The sequence below is a fragment of the Baudoinia panamericana genome (genome assembly GCF_000338955.1).
Source record: "Baudoinia panamericana UAMH 10762 unplaced genomic scaffold BAUCOscaffold_7, whole genome shotgun sequence".
In the NCBI taxonomy this organism is placed as follows: domain Eukaryota; kingdom Fungi; phylum Ascomycota; class Dothideomycetes; order Mycosphaerellales; family Teratosphaeriaceae; genus Baudoinia; species Baudoinia panamericana.
Genome location: NW_006911263.1, coordinates 715915 through 740080, shown reverse-complemented (window position 1 = coordinate 740080; position 24166 = coordinate 715915). Strand labels below are relative to the sequence as shown.

The window sequence follows — 24166 nt, the reverse complement described above, 5'->3', positions numbered from 1 at the left end:
GCTTCTCCTCAATCGTCTTGGCCTTTCGCTCCGCCGCAAGCAATTGCTGCGCCAACAAGCGTTCTTCCTGCGACTGCATCTTGCTCATGCCCCCTTTCATCGTAGCATCCGTGACCCACCTGATCTGCTGCTCTTCATCAAAGACGTACTCGTAGTCGGCCTGGTTCACGCGATCCGCAACGACAATCTGCGCTTTGGTCTTGGCAAGCTGCTCTCGCTCCCACTCTTCATGCTCGGTGACGAATCGTTCCCGGCCCTGCTCGTCCCGGTCGACATAGCGTTGATACAGTGCATCCTGCTTTCTCTTCATATCCAGCTTGCCCTTTTCGGTGATATAGTCCTCCGGCATAGCGTAGCCATCAACATGATCGTCGATACCCTCCCGCTCCTCCGCCAACCGCAACGCCTCCCGATTGCGCGCAAACTCATCCTTCTCCACTTGAGTCAGGGTGGGATTATTGCGCTCCTCTTCCGCTTCGTCGGCCACTTGCTTGCGCAACAAGGCGAGCTCCTGCGCCGAGCGCTTCTTGAGGTAGTCCTGCCGTGACCGCAGACGGAGAGCCCGCATCTCCTGCTCCGTCAGCTTGCCGGCCTGGGCGCGACGTTCTGCGTCTGCCGTTTCGGTGCGATTCGACGAGTGATCGTCAGCCATCTTTTTGGTTGACTGCTTGTCTTTGCTGTTCAGGCGCTTTTCGAACTCTATACGTTCTCTACGGTCGCGCTCCTCTTCGTCTTCCTCTGGCTGCTCCTCCTCTGCTTCCGGTTGCGCTTCAGCCGCAGCAGACGCATCTTCGAATCTTGCTCGCTTCGCCGGTGGGGACGGGAAATCCTCCTCCGGCTCCTCGAGCGTCTCATCACCCCAGCGATCCTCAAAGTCCTCATCTCGCCGTCTCAACTTCCTACCATGCCTATCCCGATCCCGACTTCGCTCCCGCCTCTTCCCACTCTCCCTCTTCTCATCCCTCTCCCGCCTCTGCACCACAGGTGCCTCCTCCTCCACCTCCATCTCCACTAGCGCATACTTCTTCCTAGCTTCCTTCTTTACCCTTCCTTCATCTTTCTTGACGTCCCCATGATGCCCGTTCGCCGGCTGGCCTCCACCAGTGACACGCCGGAACAAGTCGTCGCTGAAGCGCTTGAGATCAGCGTCTTCGCCGAGAATGCCACTCAGTTTGTCCAGCAAGGCGGACGGGCTCTTCACCTTTTGCGCCGTCGACTGCACGAAGTCGACGGTCATGGCGTCCGCGGCGCCGACGAGGGCAATGAGGTGGTCGGAGATCCATGTTCGCGTGTCCATCGCTGTGGATACCGTGATGTGGAGGGAGTCGCTTGTAAGAGTTGGTAACAGAGATGGACTACATGACTCGTTTACAGCTGCCACAGCAGGGTTAAGGTTGTCGGCAAGGTCCGGCTACGGCTCGCTAGCGGCAGGAGCACGTGAGGCATTGACGGTAGTGAAAGATGCAATGTTGCACCTTCTCTCGTGAGGCGGTACAATGCAATATTGGTGGATCAGATCAGGCGAGAAGAGTACAGCGTACCCGCGTCGAGTGATGGTGGAAGCGAACAATATTCCCGCGACAGCGTCGGTGTACCAGACTGACATGTGAAACCGCGCCGAATGCTTGCATGCAGGGACAGGGGCCCTGTCGCCGCGGCAGCTCGCGAGAATGTGGGCGCGCGCGCCGTTGAATTGATCCAAGTGCCAGTGCCAGTGGTGCCCTTGCCGTGTAGTGGAAGACCTCCTTTCCACCCAATCCTCCTTCACCCACCTGCCCTGCAATGCTACCTTATTCACTCTCCTCAACTTCATGCTCACGTGCTGTTCCACGTTGGTGAGATTGGAGATGGGAAGATGGTGATAGCACGGCCGCGCTCCGTTGTAAGCCATAACTGTCGCGGCCTCGCTTACGCCCTGATAAGCCCGCGGTGACGCTGCAGTGAGACAAGGCCAACGGCGCACACACATTCCCACCCCTCACCGGTCACGCGGCATGTTACGACATCGTCACCATGTCCGCAGCAACTGGTAAAAAGCCTGCAACACCCGCCGGCAGCGGTAGACCTTCAGCCAATCCCACCCCCACTACTGTCACCCCAAGTTGCAGTCCTTCGAGCATGGCTGCTCAGGTCAGCACTCCACCACTCAGCAATGGTGGTGGCGCTGCTGCTGCTGCCGCAGTCACGAGGATGCGTTCGGTCAAGCATGGCGCACCAGTGTCCGCACGCACGGCTGCCACAGCACGGAAGCAACAATCTTCCGACAGCGACGCCACGGTTGACGATGTTCGTGCGGAGATGCAGGCCAAACTCGACGAGCTGCACGATCGTCTCCAGCAGGCCGAAGTCGTACATGTCGACTCGCAGAAGCAAGCGGCCTTTCTGCAGAGACGACTCAACGAGACGCTCAAAGACCAAGCGATGCTGGAAGAAGCCGCTCACGAGCATGTCGAGCGCATCGAAGAGCTGGAGCACGAGCGGAAGGAGGGCTTACGAGCTCGACGCGAGATGGAGCAGATCTTCGAAGCGGAGCGGGCGGCGACGATCAAGGAGCGGGAAGAGGCTGCGGTGAGAGAAGAGGACTTGCAGATCTCGCTACAGCGTATGAAGGAAGCGCTCGCGCAGCGAGAACTGCGCGCGGGGCTGGAAGACGGCGGCCGACCGAGTATGTCCCGCAACTCGAGCTTCCGACGGAGCGAAAACAGCTCGCCCAATCCAGACGGCGGCAACGGCACGGGTCAGTTCGCACCACCTGCGTCCCTCCAACGAAGCGACTCCCGCAGCAGCTCCCGCCTCGTCATGCACAAAGACAAGATCATCGAGTCCCTCCGTCTCGAACTCGCCGAAGCGCAGATCAAACTCGTCGATGTCGAGAACTTGGGCGGAGGAGCCTTGCAGCAACTCCAACGAGACCTCTACGATGCTAAGATCCAGAATGCGCGGTTGATGGAAGAGAACGAGTCCTTCCAACTGCTACTCAGCGAGAAGACGCTTAATGGCGATCTGGCGGCGCATAGTGATCTCCTCCGCTTACCGTCACATACCGGTTCTTCTCGCCCCGGGTCTTCGAATAATCGTGTCGCTAATAGCGGGAGCGGGATGATGACGAAGAGTCTTGCGGATGAACTGGCCAGTATCGACGACAGCGTGATTACTGACGCCGGTAACCCAGTCATGATTGATGCTGGTGTCGATGTAGAAGGAGGTGGAGATGGAGTACTGACGAAGCGACTCCAAGCCGAAATCCAGAGTCTGAAGGATCAGAACAAGGCGCTGACGGTGTATATTAACAATATCATCTCCCGCCTGCTGCAGCATGAGAATTTGGCGGAGCAGATCTTGAGTAAGGCGCAGGAGGAGGCGGTCGAGGCGAAAGCGAAGAGGAAGGACGATGGGGCGTTGGGGGTGGATAAAGCACTACCGCCTCCACCAGCGGAGGGTGCAAGGGAGGGTGGGCGGCCGGCAGGTGTGGCCGAACAAACACCACCACCTCCCTCCGTCGCCGCCGTGGAGCAGCAGGCACCACAAGGTTTCCTACAACGTGCCAGAAGTGTCATGGGTGGTGGTGGCCGCGGCCGACCTAGGCCCGTCACGCAGATGGTGTCGGCGGAGGATCGGGAGAAGTTGCAAGCGCAACTCCAGGTCCCTCCGGAAGACGAACATCATCAGCAGCAGCAGCAGCAGCAGCAGCAGAAGGCGAACGCGAACGAGAACCCGGACACCGCCCCGCGGATCCCACTCGGTCGATCGAGCTCGACACGCACAAGTGAGAGCGGGAGCAGACACCGTCGCGCCAATAGCGAGTGGCCCGCCGCGGCCGTCGTGACAAACATGTACAGAGGACCTTCTCCGGGCTTCCAGTTGGGGCTGGGGCAGGGGCAGGGACAGGGGCCGGTGAGTCCCGGGCTGGGTTCGCCGACGGGGGTGCGGAACGGGTTCTTTGGTGGGTCGTCGAGGGTGGTGTCGGGCGCGAGCGTGCCGACGATCAGCGAGGGTGAGGATGACCGGGATGATGAGAAGAAGGAGATGGAGAAGGAGAACAACGCTCCGAACCTCAGTAATCACCGGGACAGCAAGGTTGTCAACAACCGGAACAGTGTCATCTCCAACCCCGCCAGCCTGCACCCCACCGACGAGTACGCACCCGCCTACCTGGAAAGCTCGACTTCCAACCCCTCCTCCCCACCCCGCAGCACCACCAGCTCCGGCGAGCGCGACAGGGACGCCCGTGTGGGTGGTGGGGGAGGGGCGGTGATGATGGGCTCCAAACCCCGTCCGCTGCGACTCGTGCAAGCGGCCGCTGCTGCGGAGGAGGAGGAGGACCGGGCGAGGAAGGTGGGTAATCGGGGCAGTTGGTTTGGGTGGATGAATGGTGGGAAACCTACTACTGCTGCTGCTGCGGGTGGTGGTGGGACTGGCACTACGCCTGGGTATGGGGTTGGATTTGGTGGGCCAATGGGGGCGAGGAATGTGAGCGCGGGCGAGTAGGATGGGCTTTGGGCTTTGCAGAGGGTTGGGGTGTAGTGATGGGTGAGCGACGGGAGGTGTGGGTTTGGCCGGGGGTTCGAGCGGGCGTGGTTGGTGTGGTGTGATTGTGGGAGGCGGTCGTGGCGTTTCCGTTCCAATTTATATCTTCGGGCGGCGCACAAGGGTGAGCTTATTCAGGAAGATACCCCGTCTCTGCTTCGTGGGCAAGGCAAGGCGGCGTATCGGGAGGCTTGAAAGTCTTTACATAAAATACGACAATACATTGGTCTTCCGCACATGCACGAGTCGTAACCCGACCCGAACTCCAAACCCGGCCACGTCTCCAACATCCTGGTTCCGCGCGACGCCAGTAAATGCAGACTACCTTCCACCACACCCATGCAGTACTTACACGAAAGCCTGGATCCCCGTAATTGCCCGACCCAGAATCAGAGCTACACACACACACAAGTCAGCCAATGCCACTCCCAACGTCTGCGGGAAAGGTGAAAAAGTGAATCGAGAAAAACTCACAATGAATATCACTCTGCCCCTCATACGTCTGCGTGACGAACAAATTCGCCACATGCCGGCCAATATGATACTCATCACTCACCGCGTTCCCGCCGAAAATCTCCTGCAGATGCCTTGCATTGATCAACGCGCGATCGCAGTTCTGTCGCTTAATCATCGAAATCATCTCCGGAGCCGCCTTGCCCTCATCCTTCAGCCGGCCCACTTGCAACGCGGCCAGGATCCCGTACGCGGCATCGGTCGTGGCGTCGGAGAGTTTCTTCTGCACGAGTTGGTACTTCGCGATGGGGTTGTTTTTGAACTGCCGTCGCTCCAACGCGTAAGTGCGGGCGCGAGCGATTGAGTCTTCCAGCGCGCCGATGGTGCCCCAGGCGATGCCGAAGCGGGCGCTATTGAGGCAGGAGAAGGGACCGCGGAGGCCTTCGACGTGGGGGAACATCATTTCCTTCGTGACGGGGACGCCGTCCATCTGGATCATGCCGGTTATGGAGGCGCGGAGGCCGTTCTTGTGGCTGAGTTTCGGCGTTTCCAGGGTGCCTGGGGGACAGTTCTCGCGCTCGACGAGGAAACCGCGGATTTTGCCCGTTTCTTGCAGCTTGGCCCAGACGAGGAGGACATCGGCTATCGGACTGTTGGTGATCCAGGTTTTGGAGCCGGACAGGCTGTAGTATCCTTCTTTGCTTGGGTGCGGTTTCGCAACTGTTTCTAGACTTCCCGGGTCACTGCCGTGGTTTGGTTCGGTCAGGCCGAAACAGCCGAGGATTTTGCCTTTGGTCATGCCGGGGAGGAATTTCTGTTTTTGTTCTTCCGTGCCGAATTCGTCGATGCCGCCCATGACGAGGGAGGATTGTACGGACATGCCGGAGCGGTAGCCGGAGTCAACACGTTCGACGGCGCGGGTGATGAGGCCGGAGGCAACGGAGGAGACGCCGGCGCAGTCGTAGCCTTGGATTGTGGCGCCCAGGAGGCCGAGTTCACCCATCTCGGCTAGGATGTTACGGTCGTACTCTTCGTTGCGGTAGGCGTCTAGATATATTCATGTTAGCACGATGCGGTTGTGGCGGGTTGTGGCGGGTTGAGGATCGCACACCGAGTACCCGTGGTAATAACCGCTCTTGACAGTATGATTCCGCAGTCTCGGCTATGGCGAGCTCTTCTTCGGTGTAATTGTTGCTGCTGCCTAGGGGGTCTTTCCAGTCGAAGACGGCGGGCGCGTGCGCATAGCGGCGGGTGATGGAGGATGTGGTAGCGGGTTGGAGGAGTTGCCGTGCGGCTCGTGACGAGAGTGACTTGAACATTGTGATGGATGACTATGGAAGAGAGGTGGATGAAGCCAAAGACGAGATGTGGTTAGGCGTAAAGGAAATGATATGCAGAGTGAAGAAATGAAGCATTGCATCCCATCTTGAAGCCGATCAACGCATAGCCTCGGCGCCGAGGTCGCCTCTACCGAGTCGGAAACGGTAGGCTCGAGACGCTGTTTGGAGGCTGGAAAAGATGAGCGATATGTTGCAGTACATGTTTGCCGTATGACAGCCGAGTCAGTGGCACTAGAAAGCTCCGTCACGTGTGGAAGGGAAGGCAAGGCAGTCTTCCTAAGAAGGTAGGCACAGCACACATGGCCCGTGCGTAGACAGTACGTCATTCGGGAAGTGCTTCGCGTCCTCAAGACGCGCTTCCTCTGTCGCGTCCAACTGCGGCATGACCTGACGACACGCGATTCCGGCTCAGCTCACTGGATTCATCACTACCACCTCACCAAGCGGACCTTCATCAACACCGCCACCATGGGCATCAAGAATCTCGCCCAGGTCATTAAAGACAACGCCCCCGACGCAATAAAAGAAGGCGAAATCAAAAACCAATTCGGCCGCAAAGTCGCCATCGACGCTTCCATGTCCCTCTACTCCTTCCTCGTCGCCGTCCGTAGTGACGGCCAACAACTCATGTCCGACACCGGCGAAACGACCTCCCACCTCATGGGCCTCTTCTACCGCACCCTCCGTATTGTCGACAACGGGATAAAACCGCTTTACGTCTTCGACGGCGCACCGCCGAAACTGAAGTCCGGCGAGCTGGCGAAGCGGTTCCAACGGAAAAGTGAGGCGCAGGAGAGTCATGAGGAGGCGAAAGAAACGGGGACGGCGGAGGAGGTGGAGAAGTTTAGTCGGCGGACTGTGAGGGTGACGCGGGAGCATAATGCCGAGGCGCAGCGGTTGTTGAAGTTGATGGGGGTGCCGTTTATCATTGCGCCGACGGAGGCGGAGGCGCAGTGTGCTGTGCTGGCGCGAGCGGGGAAGGTGTATGCGGCGGCGAGCGAGGATATGGACACGCTTACTTTCAACTCACCCGTGCTACTCCGTCACCTGACTTTTTCCGAGCAGCGGAAAGAGCCCATTCAAGAGATTCACCTCGATGCTGTACTAAGCGGACTGGAGATGGACTTACCGCAGTTTATCGACCTTTGCATACTGCTGGGCTGCGATTACGTAGACCCGGTCAAAGGCATCGGACCCAAAGTCGCACTCGCTCTCATCCGCGAACATAAAACGCTGGAAAAAGTCGTCGAATCCGTAACCAAAAGCGGCAAATACACGTTCCCGGACGACTGGCCATACCAAGACGCCCGCCTCCTCTTCCTCGAACCCGATGTCCGGCCCGCCGACGCGCCGGAATGCGACTTCCACTGGAACGGCCCTGATGTGGACGGGTTGGTCAAATTCCTCGTGGAAGAAAAGGGGTTCAATGAGGACCGTGTGAGGAGTGGCGCGGCGAGGTTGCAGAAGAATTTGAAGAGTAGTCAGCAGGCGCGGTTGGAGGGGTTTTTCAAGGTCAAGGAGAAGACGGAGGAGGAGAGGCAGGCGTTGAAGCGGAAGAATGAGGAGAAGGTTGAGGCGAATAAGAAGGCGAAGAAGGAGGAGGCGAAGAAGAAGAAGGAGGCGAAGAGTAAGCCTAAGATGAATTCGTAGGAAACGAAGGAGGAAGAGGTGGAGGTGATGAGCTTATCTTTACGAATTAGCGAGGTGTTGGTGGTGTGTTTTGTGGCGTTGTGGTATGGAAGTGTTTTGCGGCATTGACTCAGACCTGCCCGGCTTGTGGCTGAGGCGCATCTTCGATAAGTGGCGAGCCACGCTGAGCCGGGGGCGTCACAACAGAGGCGAGGAAGGCTCAGACAGGCCCCTTCTCTATTGACTCTCTGTTCCTGTCTAGACCGGAACGCAAAAAGTCCGCTAGTCACCTGAGCAGTTGCTTTACCGTCCCTTACGCGTTTCTGTTCAAACGATTGTCTACTTGAACATCTGGAGCCGAAACCTCTTTGTGAGCAACGGAGCAGGCTCATCAATGATCACACTACCCGTGACTTTCTGCGCATCCTTTGTAAACGCCGTCCGCAAGATCGCGGGACTTACGGAGAGTACATGCGCCAACGACTGAATTTGTAGATAATCGCTTGAGCCCAACGCGACCGCTGACGTGGTGTAGATTGCAGACAGCGGATCACTAAGCTGTGCAGAGAGTTCGCCCATGAAACGTGAATGAAGCTACGGTACGTGTCGCAACACTCTCACGTGCTCGTGTGCATCTCTGCTCAACAAGCTCGGCGATCCCACGACACCGGCGCACAGAGCACTTTGGAGTGATACGCTCGTACACCACCGCCCGCATCAGGTCAGCTAAAGGCATAGGCTGGCTCACATGGCATTCGACCTTATGCCGGGGAAGCTAACCGTGGATGTTGACAGTCAGGTCGATAGTGCGCAGGTTCGGGAATACATCCGCCCGAGGCTCGGCACGGCTGTGATGTTCCACGCTCACTGTTTCCGACAAGCAGGCATGACAGGTGGAAAGCCTCTGTGCGGAGCTCAGTGTACCCGCGAACTTCTTCATGGAGCGAGGAGAGTCGAAGGTAAACTTCGTGCGGTGGTACAGCAGCAGGCGTACGTCTCAATATGTCTGGCGGTTGACGTGCATCAAGGAATCACCGGTTACGGGCACATACGTACGGACGATCATCATGTCTCCGTTGGAGTGCTCTGTCCCATTCTCCGCCGCATACCGGAGGATGTGGCTGTGGTGGAGTACTATTGCTGCAAGCGTACGCTGCTTCGAAAGAAGACTGCGTAGAGTCGAAGAGTCTCCCGCGGATCCCCCTGCGGAGTGCTGGCGGTGGTAAAATGACTTTAGAGTCGATGAGGACAATGTTGTCCAGAGCGAGTCATAAATACGCGTCCGGAGCTCTGCTGGGAGTATCAACAACGCAGACTCAGTGTCGGTGTTGTTAGGAGGTGTGGCCATCGTGCTGAGACTTTGTTCCTGATTGCCTTACAGTCTGCACACTTACTACGACCCGTGTTAGACACTGATACACAGCTTACATTGCATGCGTGGAGGACCGCCGTGCGATGTTCATGAGGCTGGTTTTCCTCAAGCCGTCCCAAGGCCTCACTTTATCCGGCAATCAGCCGCTCCAAGTGCGGCGCCGTGGTGGGCCACTCGATTACTCAACGCAGATTAGTGTGCAGATTGGCGAAGATGCGCCGATAGCTTATCAGACCGTAGCGTGGCTGATGGTGTGGTGGTGGTGACGGTGTACTGAGGTATCGGATCGCTCAGGAGAAGGCATGAGGAATGAATGCATGTGTGTCAGCCCTAGGGCCGCTCTCAGGCATGTCTACCACATGAGCACGAGCATTCCTCATCATTCATCATTCATCACTCAATCCTTTCACTCTGCTTGTGCTACTGTTTCCACCGCCGATATCGTCATTGCACGACGCGGAACGCTAGTCGAGCTACTCGCACCTTATTGCGTGCCTTGAACTCCGTCTATACACCAACTCGGCTTCCCCTCCCCACCTACTGACTGACTGTTCAACACTCCCTCGGCTTGCGCTTAGGACGCGACAGTGAGCTGGTCTCGCTCTGTGTGGTAACTACTTACGATACGTCAACTCCGTGACCGACAACGAGTTGCCTGATCTAGCGACTTGCGACACCCCTGTTGTCGATCATTGAGCTTCCGTGTGACCGGTCACCAGCACATCACTTCGACACTCAGGAGTCATGCTACACTCGTGACGCCCCGAAGCACGAGACGCTCTCCCTTGTGGCGGACAAGCGCCACGGAAGAGTCTAACATACATTCACACCTTGACATCCATCAAAGATGGCGTTCCAACAACCCCAACAGCGCCCTCAGGCGCCTCGTCAGGTCTCCTTCTCCAAGCAAACTCAAGATGTCCAGGTACCTGCATCACCGATACGGAAGAGGCCGCTCGAACAGTCCCAGGAATGGATCCTCTTCTCACCTACGGTCCGCGACGACGGACAATCATGGACCTCACAAACGCCACGTACGGCGACCGATTTGGGATCGCTTCAAACACACTTCAGATCGCAAGCTGCAGATAGCGCCGAGCAGGCGGTGACTGAAGCCGATGACGACAACGCGGAGCTCGACAGCCTCGACGATGGACTGCACGCCTTCCACTACCATCCTTTCTCCGCCTCTTCGGATGCGTTCGACCAGAGCGGAGGCACAGTGCTACCCACACACGACGGTCTCGGAACCTTCCCGTCTCCTGCAGGGTTGCAAGAGCAGTTGTGGCAGTTTGAGAGATACAATCCGCAACGTAAGCGGCACGTAAGACGCAGAAGCAGCATCCAGAAACAGCTCGATGAGGTGGGTGAGGATGAAGAGCTTGACTTTGCGGACGAGCGGACGGCGAGGATAGAGAAATGGAGGCTTGAGCAGAGTCGCGCTGTTTTGGAGGAGCTTGAGCGTGAGACAAGAAGGAGACAGAGACGGCGCAGTCGGATGAGTGGTGGGAGTGGTCTGGCGAACTCACGGCCGGACTTACGGGGCACACAGCGTACGGACTCTGTTGTTGCGGAGGAAGGCGAGGCATCAGCGCGGACCGAGCAGCCATCACCTGAACAACCGACTGAGTCCTGGTGGCAGAGGCTGACGAGGCGTGTCATCCGGGATCTTATTGGCCTTGATGACAATACCTTGTCTGTCATCTTCGGCGAGGAGCTTGTCGAAGACGTCTCGCCAACACCAACGCAGCAATCACCCATTGCTGCAGCCGTGGAAAAGGATTCCCGAGTGACGTTTCATGACCGCTCGAGTGATTGGGAGGTCAAGTTGCTGGAGCGAGTAGCCAAGGAGCTCGGTGTCATCGTTCATCAACTGTCCGAGCACGAAGGCGCTTTCAGCACTTACCGCAGCGATGTCGGCCAGCTGGAACTCTCTGCTCTGGCAGCGCAGACCGGTCGGCCCAAGCAACCGTCTCTCCGGCAGCGCAAGCGACGAGCAAGCAGTCAAGACCAGCGTGTACCCTCAGACGCACTGTTTAGTGCTACTTTGCCACGGATACCGCTCTCGCCAACTGAGCAAACGGACACTTCACTCTGGGGTATCGAAGAGGAGCCGAGTCAACATCTACCACAAGACCAGTACGCACAGCAAGAGCGCGAGCACTGGGAACGCGACATCGACATCAACATGCTCTTCTCGTACCTAAAACGTCGTTTCGCGTCGACACCACTACCGCCGCCACCTGAGCCCCACATGACACCACACTCTGGACCATTACCAGCGTCCTGGACAACCACCACATCCGCCCTAGGCACCTCCCCCGAGTCTCTCCGCCGCGCCGACCAAATCCGCCGCCAGCATCCACTCGTATCCCGAGCCGCAGCGGAGTCACGCAGACGTGATTCCTTGCTACGCCGCCACCACTTACAGCAGATCATGCAGAAGCGGGCGGGAAGCAGTAGTTGTGCGAGTCAGAGCACGAAGCGGAGTCGGAGGAGCAATAGTTCGAGGCATTACTGGCTTGAGGGTAGTGTGGCTCCGGCGGGGAGTATTGGGAGTGGGGCTGCTATGAGTTCTGGTTTGGGAGGATGGGGGGAGGTGTGAGTGGTGTGCTGTGTTGATGGCATGTATGAATAGTTATGATGCTTTTATTTTATGACACCTCGACTCTATAAGCAGCAACCATTCGGCCGAGTAACATGCTACACGAGCCTACCTGCTTCACTGAGATACTGGCTCCGAAGCTGTTCTGTTCTTCCAGCATGGCGATCTACTTCTTCGCAAGATACTTCTCAGCGTAAGCATCCGGCCCCATCTCTTGTAACCTCCCATCCTTCACCTCCACCTCCTCCGCCGCCTTCCGCGCATACTCCGCCACCTCCCTCCTCACCCTCTCATCCCTCACCCCCAGAATCCTCGCAGCAAGCAACGCAGCATTAACGCTCTTATTCACACTCACCGTCGCCACAGGGACTCCGTTAGGCATATTACAGATACTCAACAAACTATCCGTCCCGTCACCTATACTTGGCTTGACAGGCACACCGATGACGGGCAGAGTGGTGTGAGCGGCCGCCATGCCGGGTAAATGCGCCGCGCCTCCTGCCGCGGCGATGATGACTTGGACGCCGTTTGCTGCTGCCGTGGAGGCGAAGTCGGCCATCCAGGTTGGCGTGCGGTGGGCGGATCGGATGCGGACGGCGTGGGGGATGTTGAAGGTTTTGAGGATGTCGAGGCCCGGGCGGAGGACGTTGAGGTCGGAGTCAGAGCCCATTATTACTGCTACGGGAGGGTGGGCATGGGGTGACTGTCCGACACTCCTCGCTCTGCTGGCGGTCTCGTCTACGTAGTCTATCAGGGGCTGCATGAGCGTTTCTGCTTCGTACATCGATGGAGCGGTGACAGTGACGTGGCCCATCTTCCTGCCTTTGCGTGCTTGACCCTTGCCGTACAGGTGCACGCGGCCTCGGCCACGGAGGTGCTTCCGCGCCTCTGCGGCGAACTGTAGGTGTGAATCGGGTGAGTCGCCGCCCAGGATGTTGAGCATGATGGCTGGTTCACAAAGTCGGAGGGCTTCGGCAGCGAGAGGCAAATCTAGAATCGCGTTGAGATGGGCATCGTACTGTGAAGCCGGACATGCTTCGATGGTGTAGTGGCCCGAGTTATGCGGCCGCGGTGCAATCTCATTGATAAGCAGCGTCTCGTCCTTGAGCAGGAACATCTCCACGCCAAAGACGCCCTTGCCTTCGAAGCACGCCACGGCTCGTCGTGCTAGATCCTGGGCTTTCTCGCTAGTAGCGTCAGAGACTCCTCGCGCGGGCGTGTAGGTGAGCTTGCATATGCTGTTCTCGTGGATTGTCTCTGTGGTTGGGAATGATAGCACTTCGTTTTTGGTTTTCACAACCATTACTGCAAGCTCCATACGGAAGTCTGCCCATTTCTCAGCATAGAGGTCCTTGTTCTTGCCTAGTGCATCCAGTGCCGGTTGAAAGTCTTCGACAGTTCGCACAGGGAAGTTGCCACGGCCATCGTACGCCTCTCGTCGCGACTTCAGCATTAGCGGTAATCCAAGTGTCTTGCTGGCCTGCTCCACAGCTTCTACAGAGGGGTTCGAAAGCGGAATAGATTGTGCGGTCGCGACGCCATGAGCGTGTAAATGCTCCTTCTGCGCATACTTGTCCTGGATTTTCCGAATAGTCGTCCAGCTTGGTTGCACGTCGGTCTGGTCCGCGATATGTTCCAGTATGTGCGTGTCCACATGTTCGATTTCGACAGTCACCACATCGGAGATTGCGGCCAGTCGTTTAATGGCTTCCGGGTCCTTGAAAGAGCCATCAATGTGGTCTGAGTGGTAGCTGACTTGTTTTGCTGGAGAATGACCGGCGTCCAAGATGTTGACTTTTACTCCAAGTGGGTAGGCAGCCTGCACGAGCATCTGACCTAGCTGGCCACCGCCGAGCACTCCTACCGTTGGTAACGCCATTTTATTGAGGTCCCATACTGTTCTTATGTAGTTCCAAGTTCCTGTTGAAGCGTACAATGGTGGGAATCATCGGTCAGTCGTGCCTACCGATTTGGGCCTAATGGAGGCAAAATTGAGAACGGAATTTGGAGCACCTTGACTTAAAGTCTCACATACACCACATATCCTACACACTCTCATCCTACTGGCTGCTTATACGCGTGATGCACATTTACAATTGATCAGGAATACTGACCATGTATAACAGCATTGAGCTGTTCGGAATGAGGTTCAGAGCTACCAAATTTCAGACAGCGATACCTTGAGCGCCAAACTCCACGCTCATATGTCACAATCGCTATTCCACGCTGAATCAACCAGCCTCATATCACCCATCTATAACTGGCATACCTGCCCGCAGTCTCCGACTTCCGGATAATCTTCACAACCTGTCCTCGCTTCAACCCCAGATACCGCGCCATCGGATCGTGCGTCAGGATCCGCGGCAACTGCGTTTCCTTCAACCTATACCTCTCCAGCAGCCGCTTCTTGTCCTCAGGGCTGAGCAACGTGTGCTTTGGCACGAGTTCGTGCCGACTGATGTTCACGAGAAGATCCTCTTCTCGGAATATTTCCATCACGAGAGGGGCTATCGTAGGAATGATCTTCAATGCTGACGCTGTTGGCGCGGCTTGAGATACATAGATGCCCGTGTGGAGGTTCTTTTCGCTTAGGAGCTGTGCGAACGTTTTCAGATGCTTGATGCCAATATTTGGGTCTGAGTTGAACTGCACGAAGATCGTGCCAATATCCGGCGCTGGGTCGGGATTGCTTGGTTTGGGTAGCGGTGAGTATTTTTTGTTCATCTCGGGTGTCGGGCGCGCAGTGAAGTTCATTCGTGTCCGTTGCGGTGCGCCTGATTCGTCGCAATACTGTGTTTTGAAGTCGTCGAAGGAGATGTTACACTCGTCCTCGGTGAGCTCGTACCCCTGCGACCATTAGACACGCGTTCCCAAGTTCTCTGGTTCGGGTCACGTACTCTATCATAGCACATCTGTTTCGCCGTTCGTAGTATGCGCCATAGCCGTGACCTACGAAATATCAGCTTAAGCAGCAGCATGAGCACAGTACAGAAGAACGCACTGTTCACGGCTCGCTGCGTCGTCGCTCATGCCACCTTTCGCCGCTCTTCACTTTGCGCACCTGTCTGCCGTGTGGTCCTTGATTGAAGATCTGGGCGTAGACGTTTCTAATTGAGCGGCGCGCAGACTCTCTCGAATGCTCGTGTGACTGCCATTCATTCTCGAGAGTTTCACTTCGACTTTTGCGGAAGAACCCGCAACGTGCGCGCCACACCCGCGCCAAAGCGCCTCCACATTCGCAACGTCTGGACCCTTGCCGACAATGAGATATGGCTTCAATACCAAACCTTAATACACTAGGAGGCGGTAGACGCGGACACAGACTTCGAGGAGGTCGTGGCACAACGCCCACGCACGAGGATGCCACAGCCGACAGCGTTGAGCGTGGACGTGATCAAGTCGTACAACAAACGGACCATGACGCGAGCAGCAGCCGGATGAGCGCTGTAGCTCTGGGCTATCTTGACGATCCGTATGCGAGAACCTTCTTCGGCCACGATACAGAGATTCCAAAGCGCTATCCGATCATCAACCGAGGCACTTATGTCCGGACGAAAGCTATCGATAGGCTCGTGAAGCAGTTCTTGGACGTCAGACCAACTCAAAAGAAGCAGATTGTCTCCTTGGGTGCTGGTTCCGATACCCGCTTCTTCCGGTTAGTAGACGAAAGCAGTGCCTCAAACTTGCACTTGGTCTACCATGAACTCGACTTTGAGGCGAACGTCAACCGAAAGCGGACCACGCTTCGACAATCTGCCGAGCTGTCTCGCTTGCTGAAATCAGGTGGCGACCGTGGCCTGACCTACCATCTTCACGCATTAGATCTCCGCGATCTGGCAGTCAAGTCGCCGCCGGAGATCCCCAGCCTAGATCCTCAGCTGCCCACTCTATTAATCAGTGAATGCTGCCTATGCTATCTCCCACACGAGACCGCCGCAGCGGTGCTCGACTACTTCTCCATGCACATCCCGGGCTCAATGGCTTTGGTACTGTACGAACCGATTCGGCCATTCGATGCTTTTGGCAAGACTATGGTAACCAATCTTGCCTCGCGCGGCATCCATCTGCAGACACTAAAGCGCTATTCTACGCTTGAGGCCCAGCAGGGGCGTCTGCGTTTGGCTGGCCTCAGCGATGGCCAAGCCGCGAGAGACGTGCTCCAGCTATACGATGACGACGACTGGATGGCGCCTGAAGAACGTGAGCGCATCGAGAAGCTGGAGTGGCTCGATGAGGTTGAGGAGTGGCAGCTATTAGCCAGCCACTACTGCGTTGCATGGGGATGGCGCGGAGAAGCTTTTGGCGAGGCATGGGCAAGCCGTGGTGGTTCGAGCAGCATAAGGAACATACAGATGATATAGATTGTTCGTAATATTGGCCGTCGCTATTAATCGCTGCTCGCGGCACGTGCATCTCTTGAACCGGCATCCTACAGTCAAATGTACAACCGTCACATCATCTTGCAGCGGATAAGCCACAGCGCCTCGCTATGCAACATAGCATTCTAAACCGACACCGTCCTATAACGGCTTTTAGGAAAACGCCCAGGAACGCCCAGAACCGCATGCATCGCTCCAAATGCTTCCGAATGTCGACTTCTCTAGGCTCCGTTCTCAGGTCGCGTCGGTAATTGTTCAGACGGCACTGGAGCAAGACTCTGCTTGAGCGCCTGCGCCGAAGTCATCGATCCCGCCTTCTGCATCATCTCTGCAGGTTGCAGATGTATCTCTGTGTCATCACGTCGGGAACTGTGAGGTCGCTCGGGCAGCTGTGTTTGCGGCTGCTCGTTCTCCTCCTCATGCACCTCCGACACAACGGTACTTACCAGCTTGTTCGCCTCTTGCTGTAGGTTTGGTATCGCCCTCGTTGGCTGATTGAGATAACTCTCCAGCATCTGCTTGAGCGTATCTGCACGGACGGGCTTGGCTAGGTAATTGTTCATGCCCGCTTCCAGACACTTCTCGCGGTCGCCTCGAATGGCGCTGGCGGTCATCGCGATGACCAGGATATCCCGGACTCTCGGGTCAGGGTGTTTGCGGATCTCGCGCGTAGCGTTATACCCGTCCAGTACTGGCATCTGAACGTCCATGAGCACAAGGTGGAACGGCTTGCCGTCCTTGCTTGCACGCTCGAGTGCGTCCACCGCTTGTTGCCCATCGCCGAACGCCTCACAGTAGAAGCCAAGCTTCCTTACGAAATTGATGGCGATCTTCTGGTTGATCGGATTGTCCTCGGCGATGCAGACCTTAAGCTGGTCGCGTGGTATACCGGCCAAACTTACAATCTGATGCGCGCCGCTGCCCTCAGGCTCTGGTGGTGGTGTGAAGATGGACATGGGATCCGCTTCCCGCCTGTGTGGTGTGACACCGTTCGTTTCGCTGTTTGCGGATTGCTTGACCTTCTTAAATGGAAGCGTGAAAGACACAGTAGTTCCAACGCCAGGCTTGCTCTCAAGCCAGACGCGACCCTTCATCACATTTTCAATGATGGCCTTGCAGATTGACAAGCCAAGGCCAGTGCCGCCATAGCTTCTTGCCGTGCTGCTGTCTGCCTGGCTGAACGGCAGGAAGAGCTTCTTCTGCTGCTCTTCCGATATGCCGATGCCGGTGTCGGTGACGGATACAGTGACTTGAATGTTCTCCGCATCTTGTCGGTCGGCCTTGGCTCTCACGGTCACGCTGCCTTTGGCCGTGAATTTGTAAGCATTCGACATCAGGTTCATCAGGATCTGATGCAAGCGGACGGGGTCTCCCATCACGATAAGCTGCGGATCAAGGTCTAACTCTTCGATGGTGCGCAGGTTGCGCTCTAGGTTCGTATAGGAAAGAGCGCGGACAACCTCGTTGATCGTCTCTGTCAGCGAGAGTGGCACGCTGAACACTTGCATCTTACCGGCCCTAATGTGTGGTCAGCATGCATCTGCTAATACAGACGGGGACGGTACGTACTCTAGCTTTGAGAAGTCGAGGATGTCGTTGATCACACTCAGTAGGGTGTCGGCGCAAACTCTTATTGAGTCCGCATGCTCTGCTTGCTCTTTATTGAGCTGCGTTGCCTTAAGCAGCTCGCTCATGCCGATGACACCGTTGAGCGGCGTGCGAAGTTCATGCGACACGTTGGCCAAGAACATTGACTTCGCCTTCGCAGCTTCATCTTTCAGTCGAACCATCTCCATAGCTTTTACCTCTGCCGCCTTTGCCTGATTCTCCGACTTGCGGGCCTTTTCAAGAGCTTGCTTTTGTACTTCGAGCATAGCGGAGTTGCGCGCCGAGGCCTTTTCTACCTGCTTAAATAGTAAGGCGTTCGCCATCGAAATTGCGATCTGGTTGACGAGGAGTTTCAGTAGGGTCACTGTCCGCTCGGTGAATGTATTCGGTGGAGCTTGGCAGTAAAGGCTGCCTAGCAAGGCGCTGTCACCATGAAGAATGGGCAGTGCGATCATGGCAGCGCCTTCCGGGTTCTGCTCCAGCCATGAAGAAGGCACATTTGCAAAGCGCTCGTCATCCAGCACTTGGCGGAGAAAGACCGGCTCTTTAAAGCGAAGTACGTAGAGGGTGACTTGACGTGCGACTGGATCCTCAATCTGATCTAGTGGTACGCTTGCTGGGAGCGGTTCGAAGCCTGATGGTGTTGCAACTGCCGCCACCTCCCACCCACCATTGTCAGCTTCGATCGCTAGGCCGCAGACATCGGCACCGGTGGATGTCACGATAATCTCGGTGAGCTTCGGTAGGAGACGGTCAATGTTCAGTTCGGACGACAAAAGCTGCGAAGACTCAAGGATGCTAGTAAGGTCGATCATGTCGAGTCCCACAGCGGCAAGACCACCAGACAGCGCTGCAGGCGGCTCCTTAACCATCTGTGCGCCGTTGCTGGCAAGATGCGGTTCGAGCCACTCCTCTGTACGGTCGGCTGATGTTTGCGGCAGGCCCTGGCTTGCGATCTTTTCTAATCTGTAAGTGGAATCAATTGTGTCCAGCTCCGTTGTCTGGGTCGTTGCATCTTGCGTGGTCAGTGACCTCGTGCCATACAAAAGGAACTCAAAGCGATCAGACATTTGATCTGCCTTGCCAAAGGCGCCTATGCGACGGTAAGCCGAGATCGCATCTTTGATCACGCCTCGTGCAGGCCTCGCAGCTCCTCTTCGGACGAGCCAATCTGCGTACAGCTCCGAGGCGATGGCTTCAACAAGCACGAAACCGTGCAGTACTGCATGGTTGATGGCCCGCTCGTAGTGTTGCAAGCAGTCACCGTAATCGTGTTGGCAGTCTGCTAGCTCTGCGTCGAATAGTGCGAGATACGCAGCATAGTTGACCGAGCTGCTGACTGAGACAACCTCGATTCGCGAACGTAAAGCAGATACCTTCGTTAACAAAGCTTGACGGTCTGGTCGATCAGGGTTTTCGCGGATCATGGCTATTGCGCTCATGGACATGTAAAACGCGTTGTTGTAAGTGTAGGGCATGCACCACAGCTCGCTCATGGTATCTTCCATGGCCTCTGATAGCTCGAAGCACTCTTTGTGGTAGCCGAAGGAGTACAGTGCTGAAATCTTGTAACAGTTGTAGATGGCTAGGGGCTTATAGGGATTGGTCCGCGTGCCGAAAACCCGTTTTGTATACTCAGCAGTATTGTGGCGATCATCGCTGAGCACATCAGAAGAGGTCTTCGCGTACGTCTTGCCTTGCATTGCCCTAATATATTGCCGCACAGACACGAGGAAGCTTCCACCACGTATGTTCTCGCTAAAATCCGGATACTCATCAGCGATGGACACGATGAAGGCTTCCACTTCTGCAAAATCCTCCGAGGCCCACACTCGGTACGCTGCAACGATGCCAAGGTTGAGTAGCTGCAGAATCTTGTCACCCGCCGCAGAAGCTGCCTCTACGCCACGGGTGAGGTTGCGAAAGTTCTCCTGAGGGTCGCCAGCAAGGTGTCCAAGGAACATCACGTGGACAGTCAAACCTCGCCCGGTTGTGTAATGTTCCTCCGGGAAAGCCTCAAATATCTGCATGGCTTTGTTGCCAAGCTCCAAGCCCAACTTGACGAGATCCCACCGGAACACGGCGGCTATCGCCAAGTGTACGTATGCAAGGCCAAGGTACGCGGACATTCCTCGCTCCAGACACACATTCGCAAGCTTGAGCGTGCCCTGATAATACGTCAAGCTGTCCATCCAAAAAGCGGCGGATTGGAATTCCGTAAAGAGGGCGCCAAGAGTCTGCATCTCCCTGTCGACGTTGATACTGCTGGCGTCGGTAAGGTCTAGAGGCTGTGCTTGAATTCTAGGTAACAGGCTCTGGAACTCGTGATCGCACTGCTCGTACGTGAGGTTTTCAATAGGGCAACCGCAATCGGCAAGAGCATCTTTGAGTAACGCGAACGATGCGCGAGTGTCTCCCCTCTGGATCTGCATACGGCTCGCGATGATGATAGCCGGCGCCTTGCCTGCAGCATCCCTGGCGTGGACGGAAATCTCAGTCAGCAATTTGGAAGCGCCGTCAAAGTCGCGAGTGTACCAAAAGGCCTCGGCTGCTTTGGTCATCATTACAATGGTCTCCATATAGCTGGCATCTCCGCTGGACTCATCCCATGGGTCGTCCTGCAGAAGAGCTAGAGCGTACTTGTAATAGGTGGCACCGGACTTCCGCGCACCAGATTCTCGAGCGGTTTCGGCAGCCTGGTAAAGTAGTGCACGGAATGGCTCCTTCTTTACTGCTCGGAGCTTGACTGCTTGTAGGCCCTCCGAGACGTGTCTCGCCTGCTCAAAGAGTACTGCATTCGGCATCGTCACAGGATCGAAGGTCATGTGCTTCATCATGGCGCATGCGACGACATAGTGCATTTCTTCTAGCTTGTACTCTTCGCAGAGTCCATATGCTGCGGTGATGTAGCGGTCATGAGAGAACCTGAAGCGGTCTTCCTCTTCTGTCGCTACCACAATGAACGATGCAATAGTCGCCTGTAGACCGGAGACTGCGTCTTGCGAAGGTGGTGGAATCAAGCCCGCTGGCGAGGCTTTTGAGCAGTCGCAGCTCATGACCCGCAGTACTAGATTAAAGCTGAAGCTATTGCCGATGATGGCGGCCCAAGCCAACAATGTCTGAGCATCCTTCGGCATTTCTCGTAGTCTTCTTGCTATGAAGTCGTTCGAAGAGAATTTTCCAGCATCAGGGCTGCTGAACTCCGTGAAAAGCCTGTCTAAGTTGTACTCCCATTGTGAGCACTTCCAGCAGTAGTAGATGCATTTGTTGCGGTAGCCAGCATCAAGCATCTCACGCACAAAGAATGGGTTACCCCCCGTCTTTTCCTGCACGACAGCAACGAGAGGCACGCAATACTCTCTCGGTCTATGCAGAGTGTCGGAGACGTACTGTGCTGTTTCCTCATCGGTGAATGGTCCGAGTGTAACCTTGTGCGAAGTGTTGAGCAATTTTCGCGTTGGTGCCGTTAGCAAGTCCTCGCCTCGGTAAGTCAAGATGAGCACCACTGGCACTTTGGCGGCTACTATGAGGTGGAGTAGGTCCAAGCTCTCTTGGTCTGCGAACTGCAAATCGTCAAGGCAGAAGGTTATGAACTTCTGTACAGCCAGCAGCCGAAGAACATCGAGATAGATGTGCATAAAGCGTGAAGACTTCGCTCCGCCGCCTGAACGCAACCACTCTTGCGCCGCCTGCATGTTACACTTCTGCCGCATCGGTGTCGAACCGATGGCACCGTAACCGTTTATTGGTTTCCCGTGGCCGTCGCCACTTGTGACGCTGTTAATCGAGGGGGGGGAAAGTAGCCATGCAGGTAGGTCTAGTGCTGAGTGCAGCATGGCCCAGAAAGGCTTCACGAAGGTGCGGATATTCTCGTGGAAGGGCGTGTTAACATCATGTTCCGAGTAGATCTGCCGGAAAAGCGACGACAAGAGCCGAACAATCGGCTCAAATGGCGAGTTCTTTACCTGGTCGAATTTGGCTGTAGTGAAATAGCCATGTTTTCGAGCAGTGGGCGCGACACTCTGCACAAGTGATGACTTGCCGTATCCTGCGCGTCCACAAATTGCGATGATCTCTGTGCGACCCTTGCGCTTGAGCTTTTGTGCAGTGCGAATGAGCGAGCTTGAGTCACCGGTCAGGCTGTACATGGAGTTAGACCGCGGCATACTGTCGGCATTGTTCAGCGATCCCAACTGGCTGCCATGCGAAGACTGCCGCTCCAGCGCTTCGTCTCGGCTTGATGTTGGTGTCGAGTCATCGTTTGTGCTCTGCCTCTCACGTAAGTGCTGTGACTCTTGCACTCCAACCTCCGGGATGGAGTTTAGCCTCGAATCTCGGTCTCGGTCGCCAGAAGAAGTACTGTCGCTAAGTACATCGTCAAGCATGGAGATCTCCGGTCTGTCTCCGGACATGACAGATGACCCTGAACTCAGGCTGTACAAACCCTTTCGGGTAATCGGCGCAGCACGAGCGGACCGTTGAGCTGCCCTCTCGATCACCTCTACGATGCCCTTGCGCTGTTCTTCTCGGCCCACAAGATGGGCAGGAAGATTGAAGAAGCATGACACGTCGGCTGCAGCAACCTTGAAGTTGGCTAGAGCTTCCTCGTCGCCATCCGTGAGGATCTTCCTGAGCGCCTCTAAATCATACCTTACTCCTGCTGTAGAGTTGTAACGATCGTCCATGTTCTTGTGTGTCATTTTCTGTATGACTGCTGAAATGGCGTCCGGAACATCCGGCCGCACGGAGCTGACCTGCGGTATTCGACGGGAGAGTACGTTCTGCATAATGTCGAGCGGAGTCTTGCCATCAAACGGCGCCTGTCCGGTTAGCATGGTGTAGAAGAGTATGCCAAGGGAATAGATGTCAGTCCGTGAATCTGGCTCGGCTGGTAAACGACCGGTCTGTTCAGGCGCAATGAATTGAAGCTTGTGTTCAACGCCGCGCTCAGACATTAAACTTGACCAGCCGGCAGATGTTAGGCCGTGCTCGAAGCTCCTGGCGCCGCTTCCAAAGTTGATCATTTTCACAACTCTAGTGTCTTTGTTGTAGTGGAATGCATCGCCTCTGAGCTCACCATGCACAAGCTCGTTGCCGTGATGGAGGATCTCGCAGCACTCCGTAGCACCCACGGCAAAGTCTAGAAACGTCAAGAGCGGTACCTGCGCTTGTTCCCTCCGTGGAGTCGGAGAGTCTGGGTTGCCCTGATAGAAATTTGGGCCCATCTCAACCATCTCTCGGAGATAGTTACGACCCGGCGCTTCCACGATTGAAACGCATACGTTTGCGTCGCCCGGTTGGCGTATGGGGAGGCGAGAGTACTGTATGGGTCTTACGAAGTGTCGGTGATCAGGTTCGTCTTCCTTGTGAAGCCTCTGGGCCAGCTTGAACTCTCGTTCGAGCCGCAAGCGATGCTCGGAGACCCGCGCGACTACCCACAGCTCTTCCTCCTTCTTGTCATCCGTACTGCCATAGTCGGAGTGCGTCCTAACACTCCTGGGCCTTGATGAGCCTTGCGAGCTCCCTTTACGCGTCTCCACAGCTCTTTTGGGCTTCAACCTGCCGACGAAATGCCAGTTGTCGTAGCTTGAGTGGAAAGGTATGATCGATTCGAAGAACTCGTACTCGGGCAGCTCTTCGCGTAGTCTTTGGTACATTCGCTTGAACCTGGCATCCTCTGTTGCTCCAGGTGAGGCCACAGAAGGCCGACTACTTCGATGCTCCATTCTGCCTCCTGTGTCCGCCGTTTCACTTCAAGACATGCCCCGCGATCTGCCGCTCCACGGCCTGGCACTTCGTTCAGTCATGTACCTCTACCGCCGAGCGTTGTCGTTGTCGCGAGGCCTGGACAGAACAATGGTTTCTTCTGCTTAAAGTCCAGGTCAGGCGCCGGTATGCGCGGTTATACGATGGAAAGTACGCTTAGAAACCTTGTTGAGATGATTAGGCTCAGAGCCGCGGACCAGCTGCCAAGGAGCAGTAGCTGTGGCTTGCTGACGTCGCCAAGCGGGCAGTGATGGAGTTGGGAATACCGGCGACCTGACAACAACCCACACGCCGTACGAAAGTCGAGGGAAACGGTGCAGCGCGCACCATGTGGCACGCCGATGGCTTACATAGCAATACAGTGTAGATCTGCTTAATACGCAGGGACCACCACACGAGGTGGCGCCTCATCCTTGTCAACATGCTCCACACCAACCATACGCCGGGAAGATCCGTCTCTATATGTTCTTCTTGGCGGGCAATGACG

At 56.1% G+C, this 24166-nt stretch overlaps 10 protein-coding genes across 10 annotated transcripts; 6 read left to right on the top strand and 4 right to left on the bottom strand.

Moving 5' to 3' along the window:
• Nucleotides 1-2013: 2013 nt before the first annotated feature.
• BAUCODRAFT_45148 (uncharacterized protein) lies at nt 2014-3801 on the top strand (the record flags this gene model as incomplete). Its single annotated transcript, XM_007678706.1, has 4 exons — nt 2014-3112; nt 3206-3363; nt 3451-3600; nt 3673-3801. Coding segments are annotated over 4 exons (1536 nt in total), but the record flags the coding sequence as incomplete, so codon positions are not given.
• Nucleotides 3802-4681: 880 nt separating this feature from the next.
• BAUCODRAFT_506918 (uncharacterized protein) lies at nt 4682-6543 on the bottom strand. The gene is made up of 3 exons (XM_007679005.1): nt 6092-6543; nt 5002-6027; nt 4682-4922 (listed from the first exon to the last, which is right to left on the bottom strand). The coding sequence occupies exons 1-3, from the start codon at nt 6297-6299 to the stop codon at nt 4876-4878; spliced, it is 1281 nt and encodes a 426-aa protein (XP_007677195.1). The 5' UTR covers nt 6300-6543; the 3' UTR covers nt 4682-4875.
• Nucleotides 6544-6632: 89 nt separating this feature from the next.
• On the top strand, nt 6633-8435 carry BAUCODRAFT_109503 (uncharacterized protein). Its single transcript, XM_007679004.1, has one exon. It carries the CDS (start codon nt 6789-6791, stop codon nt 7968-7970), a length of 1182 nt encoding a protein of 393 aa, XP_007677194.1. The 5' UTR covers nt 6633-6788; the 3' UTR covers nt 7971-8435.
• A 174-nt stretch (nt 8436-8609) lies between these two features.
• Nucleotides 8610-9349, top strand: BAUCODRAFT_34622 (uncharacterized protein). Its single transcript, XM_007678627.1, has one exon. It carries the CDS (start codon nt 8698-8700, stop codon nt 9124-9126), a length of 429 nt encoding a protein of 142 aa, XP_007676817.1. The 5' UTR covers nt 8610-8697; the 3' UTR covers nt 9127-9349.
• Nucleotides 9350-9383: 34 nt separating this feature from the next.
• On the top strand, nt 9384-9995 carry BAUCODRAFT_506574 (uncharacterized protein). The gene has a single exon (XM_007679003.1). It carries the CDS (start codon nt 9624-9626, stop codon nt 9819-9821), a length of 198 nt encoding a protein of 65 aa, XP_007677193.1. The 5' UTR covers nt 9384-9623; the 3' UTR covers nt 9822-9995.
• Nucleotides 9996-12020, top strand: BAUCODRAFT_506718 (uncharacterized protein). Its single transcript, XM_007679002.1, has one exon. It carries the CDS (start codon nt 10169-10171, stop codon nt 11924-11926), a length of 1758 nt encoding a protein of 585 aa, XP_007677192.1. The 5' UTR covers nt 9996-10168; the 3' UTR covers nt 11927-12020.
• On the bottom strand, nt 12010-13916 carry BAUCODRAFT_506580 (uncharacterized protein). Its single transcript, XM_007679001.1, has 2 exons — nt 12201-13916; nt 12010-12167 (listed from the first exon to the last, which is right to left on the bottom strand). Exons 1-2 carry the CDS (start codon nt 13803-13805, stop codon nt 12093-12095), a joined length of 1680 nt encoding a protein of 559 aa, XP_007677191.1. The 5' UTR covers nt 13806-13916; the 3' UTR covers nt 12010-12092.
• A 39-nt stretch (nt 13917-13955) lies between these two features.
• On the bottom strand, nt 13956-15020 carry BAUCODRAFT_34618 (uncharacterized protein; the record flags this gene model as incomplete). The annotated part of the gene is made up of 3 exons (XM_007678626.1): nt 14928-15020; nt 14824-14875; nt 13956-14773 (listed from the first exon to the last, which is right to left on the bottom strand). Coding segments are annotated over exons 1-3 (515 nt in total), but the record flags the coding sequence as incomplete, so codon positions are not given.
• Nucleotides 15021-15195: 175 nt separating this feature from the next.
• BAUCODRAFT_71209 (uncharacterized protein) lies at nt 15196-16287 on the top strand (the record flags this gene model as incomplete). The annotated part of the gene is made up of 1 exon (XM_007678769.1): nt 15196-16287. The coding sequence occupies one exon, from the start codon at nt 15196-15198 to the stop codon at nt 16285-16287; it is 1092 nt and encodes a 363-aa protein (XP_007676959.1).
• A 239-nt stretch (nt 16288-16526) lies between these two features.
• On the bottom strand, nt 16527-23570 carry BAUCODRAFT_71300 (uncharacterized protein; the record flags this gene model as incomplete). Its single annotated transcript, XM_007678777.1, has 2 exons — nt 16527-17823; nt 17875-23570. The coding sequence occupies 2 exons, from the start codon at nt 23568-23570 to the stop codon at nt 16527-16529; spliced, it is 6993 nt and encodes a 2330-aa protein (XP_007676967.1).
• Nucleotides 23571-24166: the final 596 nt, after the last annotated feature.

What these genes read in the sequence shown, in the direction of transcription:
- BAUCODRAFT_506918 (XM_007679005.1), bottom strand. Translation starts at nt 6,299, where the DNA reads ATGTTCAAGTCACTCTCGTCACGAGCCGCACGGCAACTCCTCCAACCC. An exon ending in GTTATTACCACGGGTACTCG is followed by an intron (nt 6,028 to 6,091) that starts GTGTGCGATCCT and finishes GAATATATCTAG; the next exon opens with ACGCCTACCGCAACGAAGAG. An exon ending in GGGGCAGAGTGATATTCATT is followed by an intron (nt 4,923 to 5,001) that starts GTGAGTTTTTCT and finishes GTGTGTGTGTAG; the next exon opens with CTCTGATTCTGGGTCGGGCA.
- BAUCODRAFT_109503 (XM_007679004.1), top strand. Translation starts at nt 6,789, where the DNA reads ATGGGCATCAAGAATCTCGCCCAGGTCATTAAAGACAACGCCCCCGAC.
- BAUCODRAFT_34622 (XM_007678627.1), top strand. Translation starts at nt 8,698, where the DNA reads ATGGCATTCGACCTTATGCCGGGGAAGCTAACCGTGGATGTTGACAGT.
- BAUCODRAFT_506574 (XM_007679003.1), top strand. Translation starts at nt 9,624, where the DNA reads ATGAGGAATGAATGCATGTGTGTCAGCCCTAGGGCCGCTCTCAGGCAT.
- BAUCODRAFT_506718 (XM_007679002.1), top strand. Translation starts at nt 10,169, where the DNA reads ATGGCGTTCCAACAACCCCAACAGCGCCCTCAGGCGCCTCGTCAGGTC.
- BAUCODRAFT_506580 (XM_007679001.1), bottom strand. Translation starts at nt 13,805, where the DNA reads ATGGCGTTACCAACGGTAGGAGTGCTCGGCGGTGGCCAGCTAGGTCAG. An exon ending in ATGAGAGGGTGAGGAGGGAG is followed by an intron (nt 12,168 to 12,200) that starts GTGGCGGAGTAT and finishes GCGGCGGAGGAG; the next exon opens with GTGGAGGTGAAGGATGGGAG.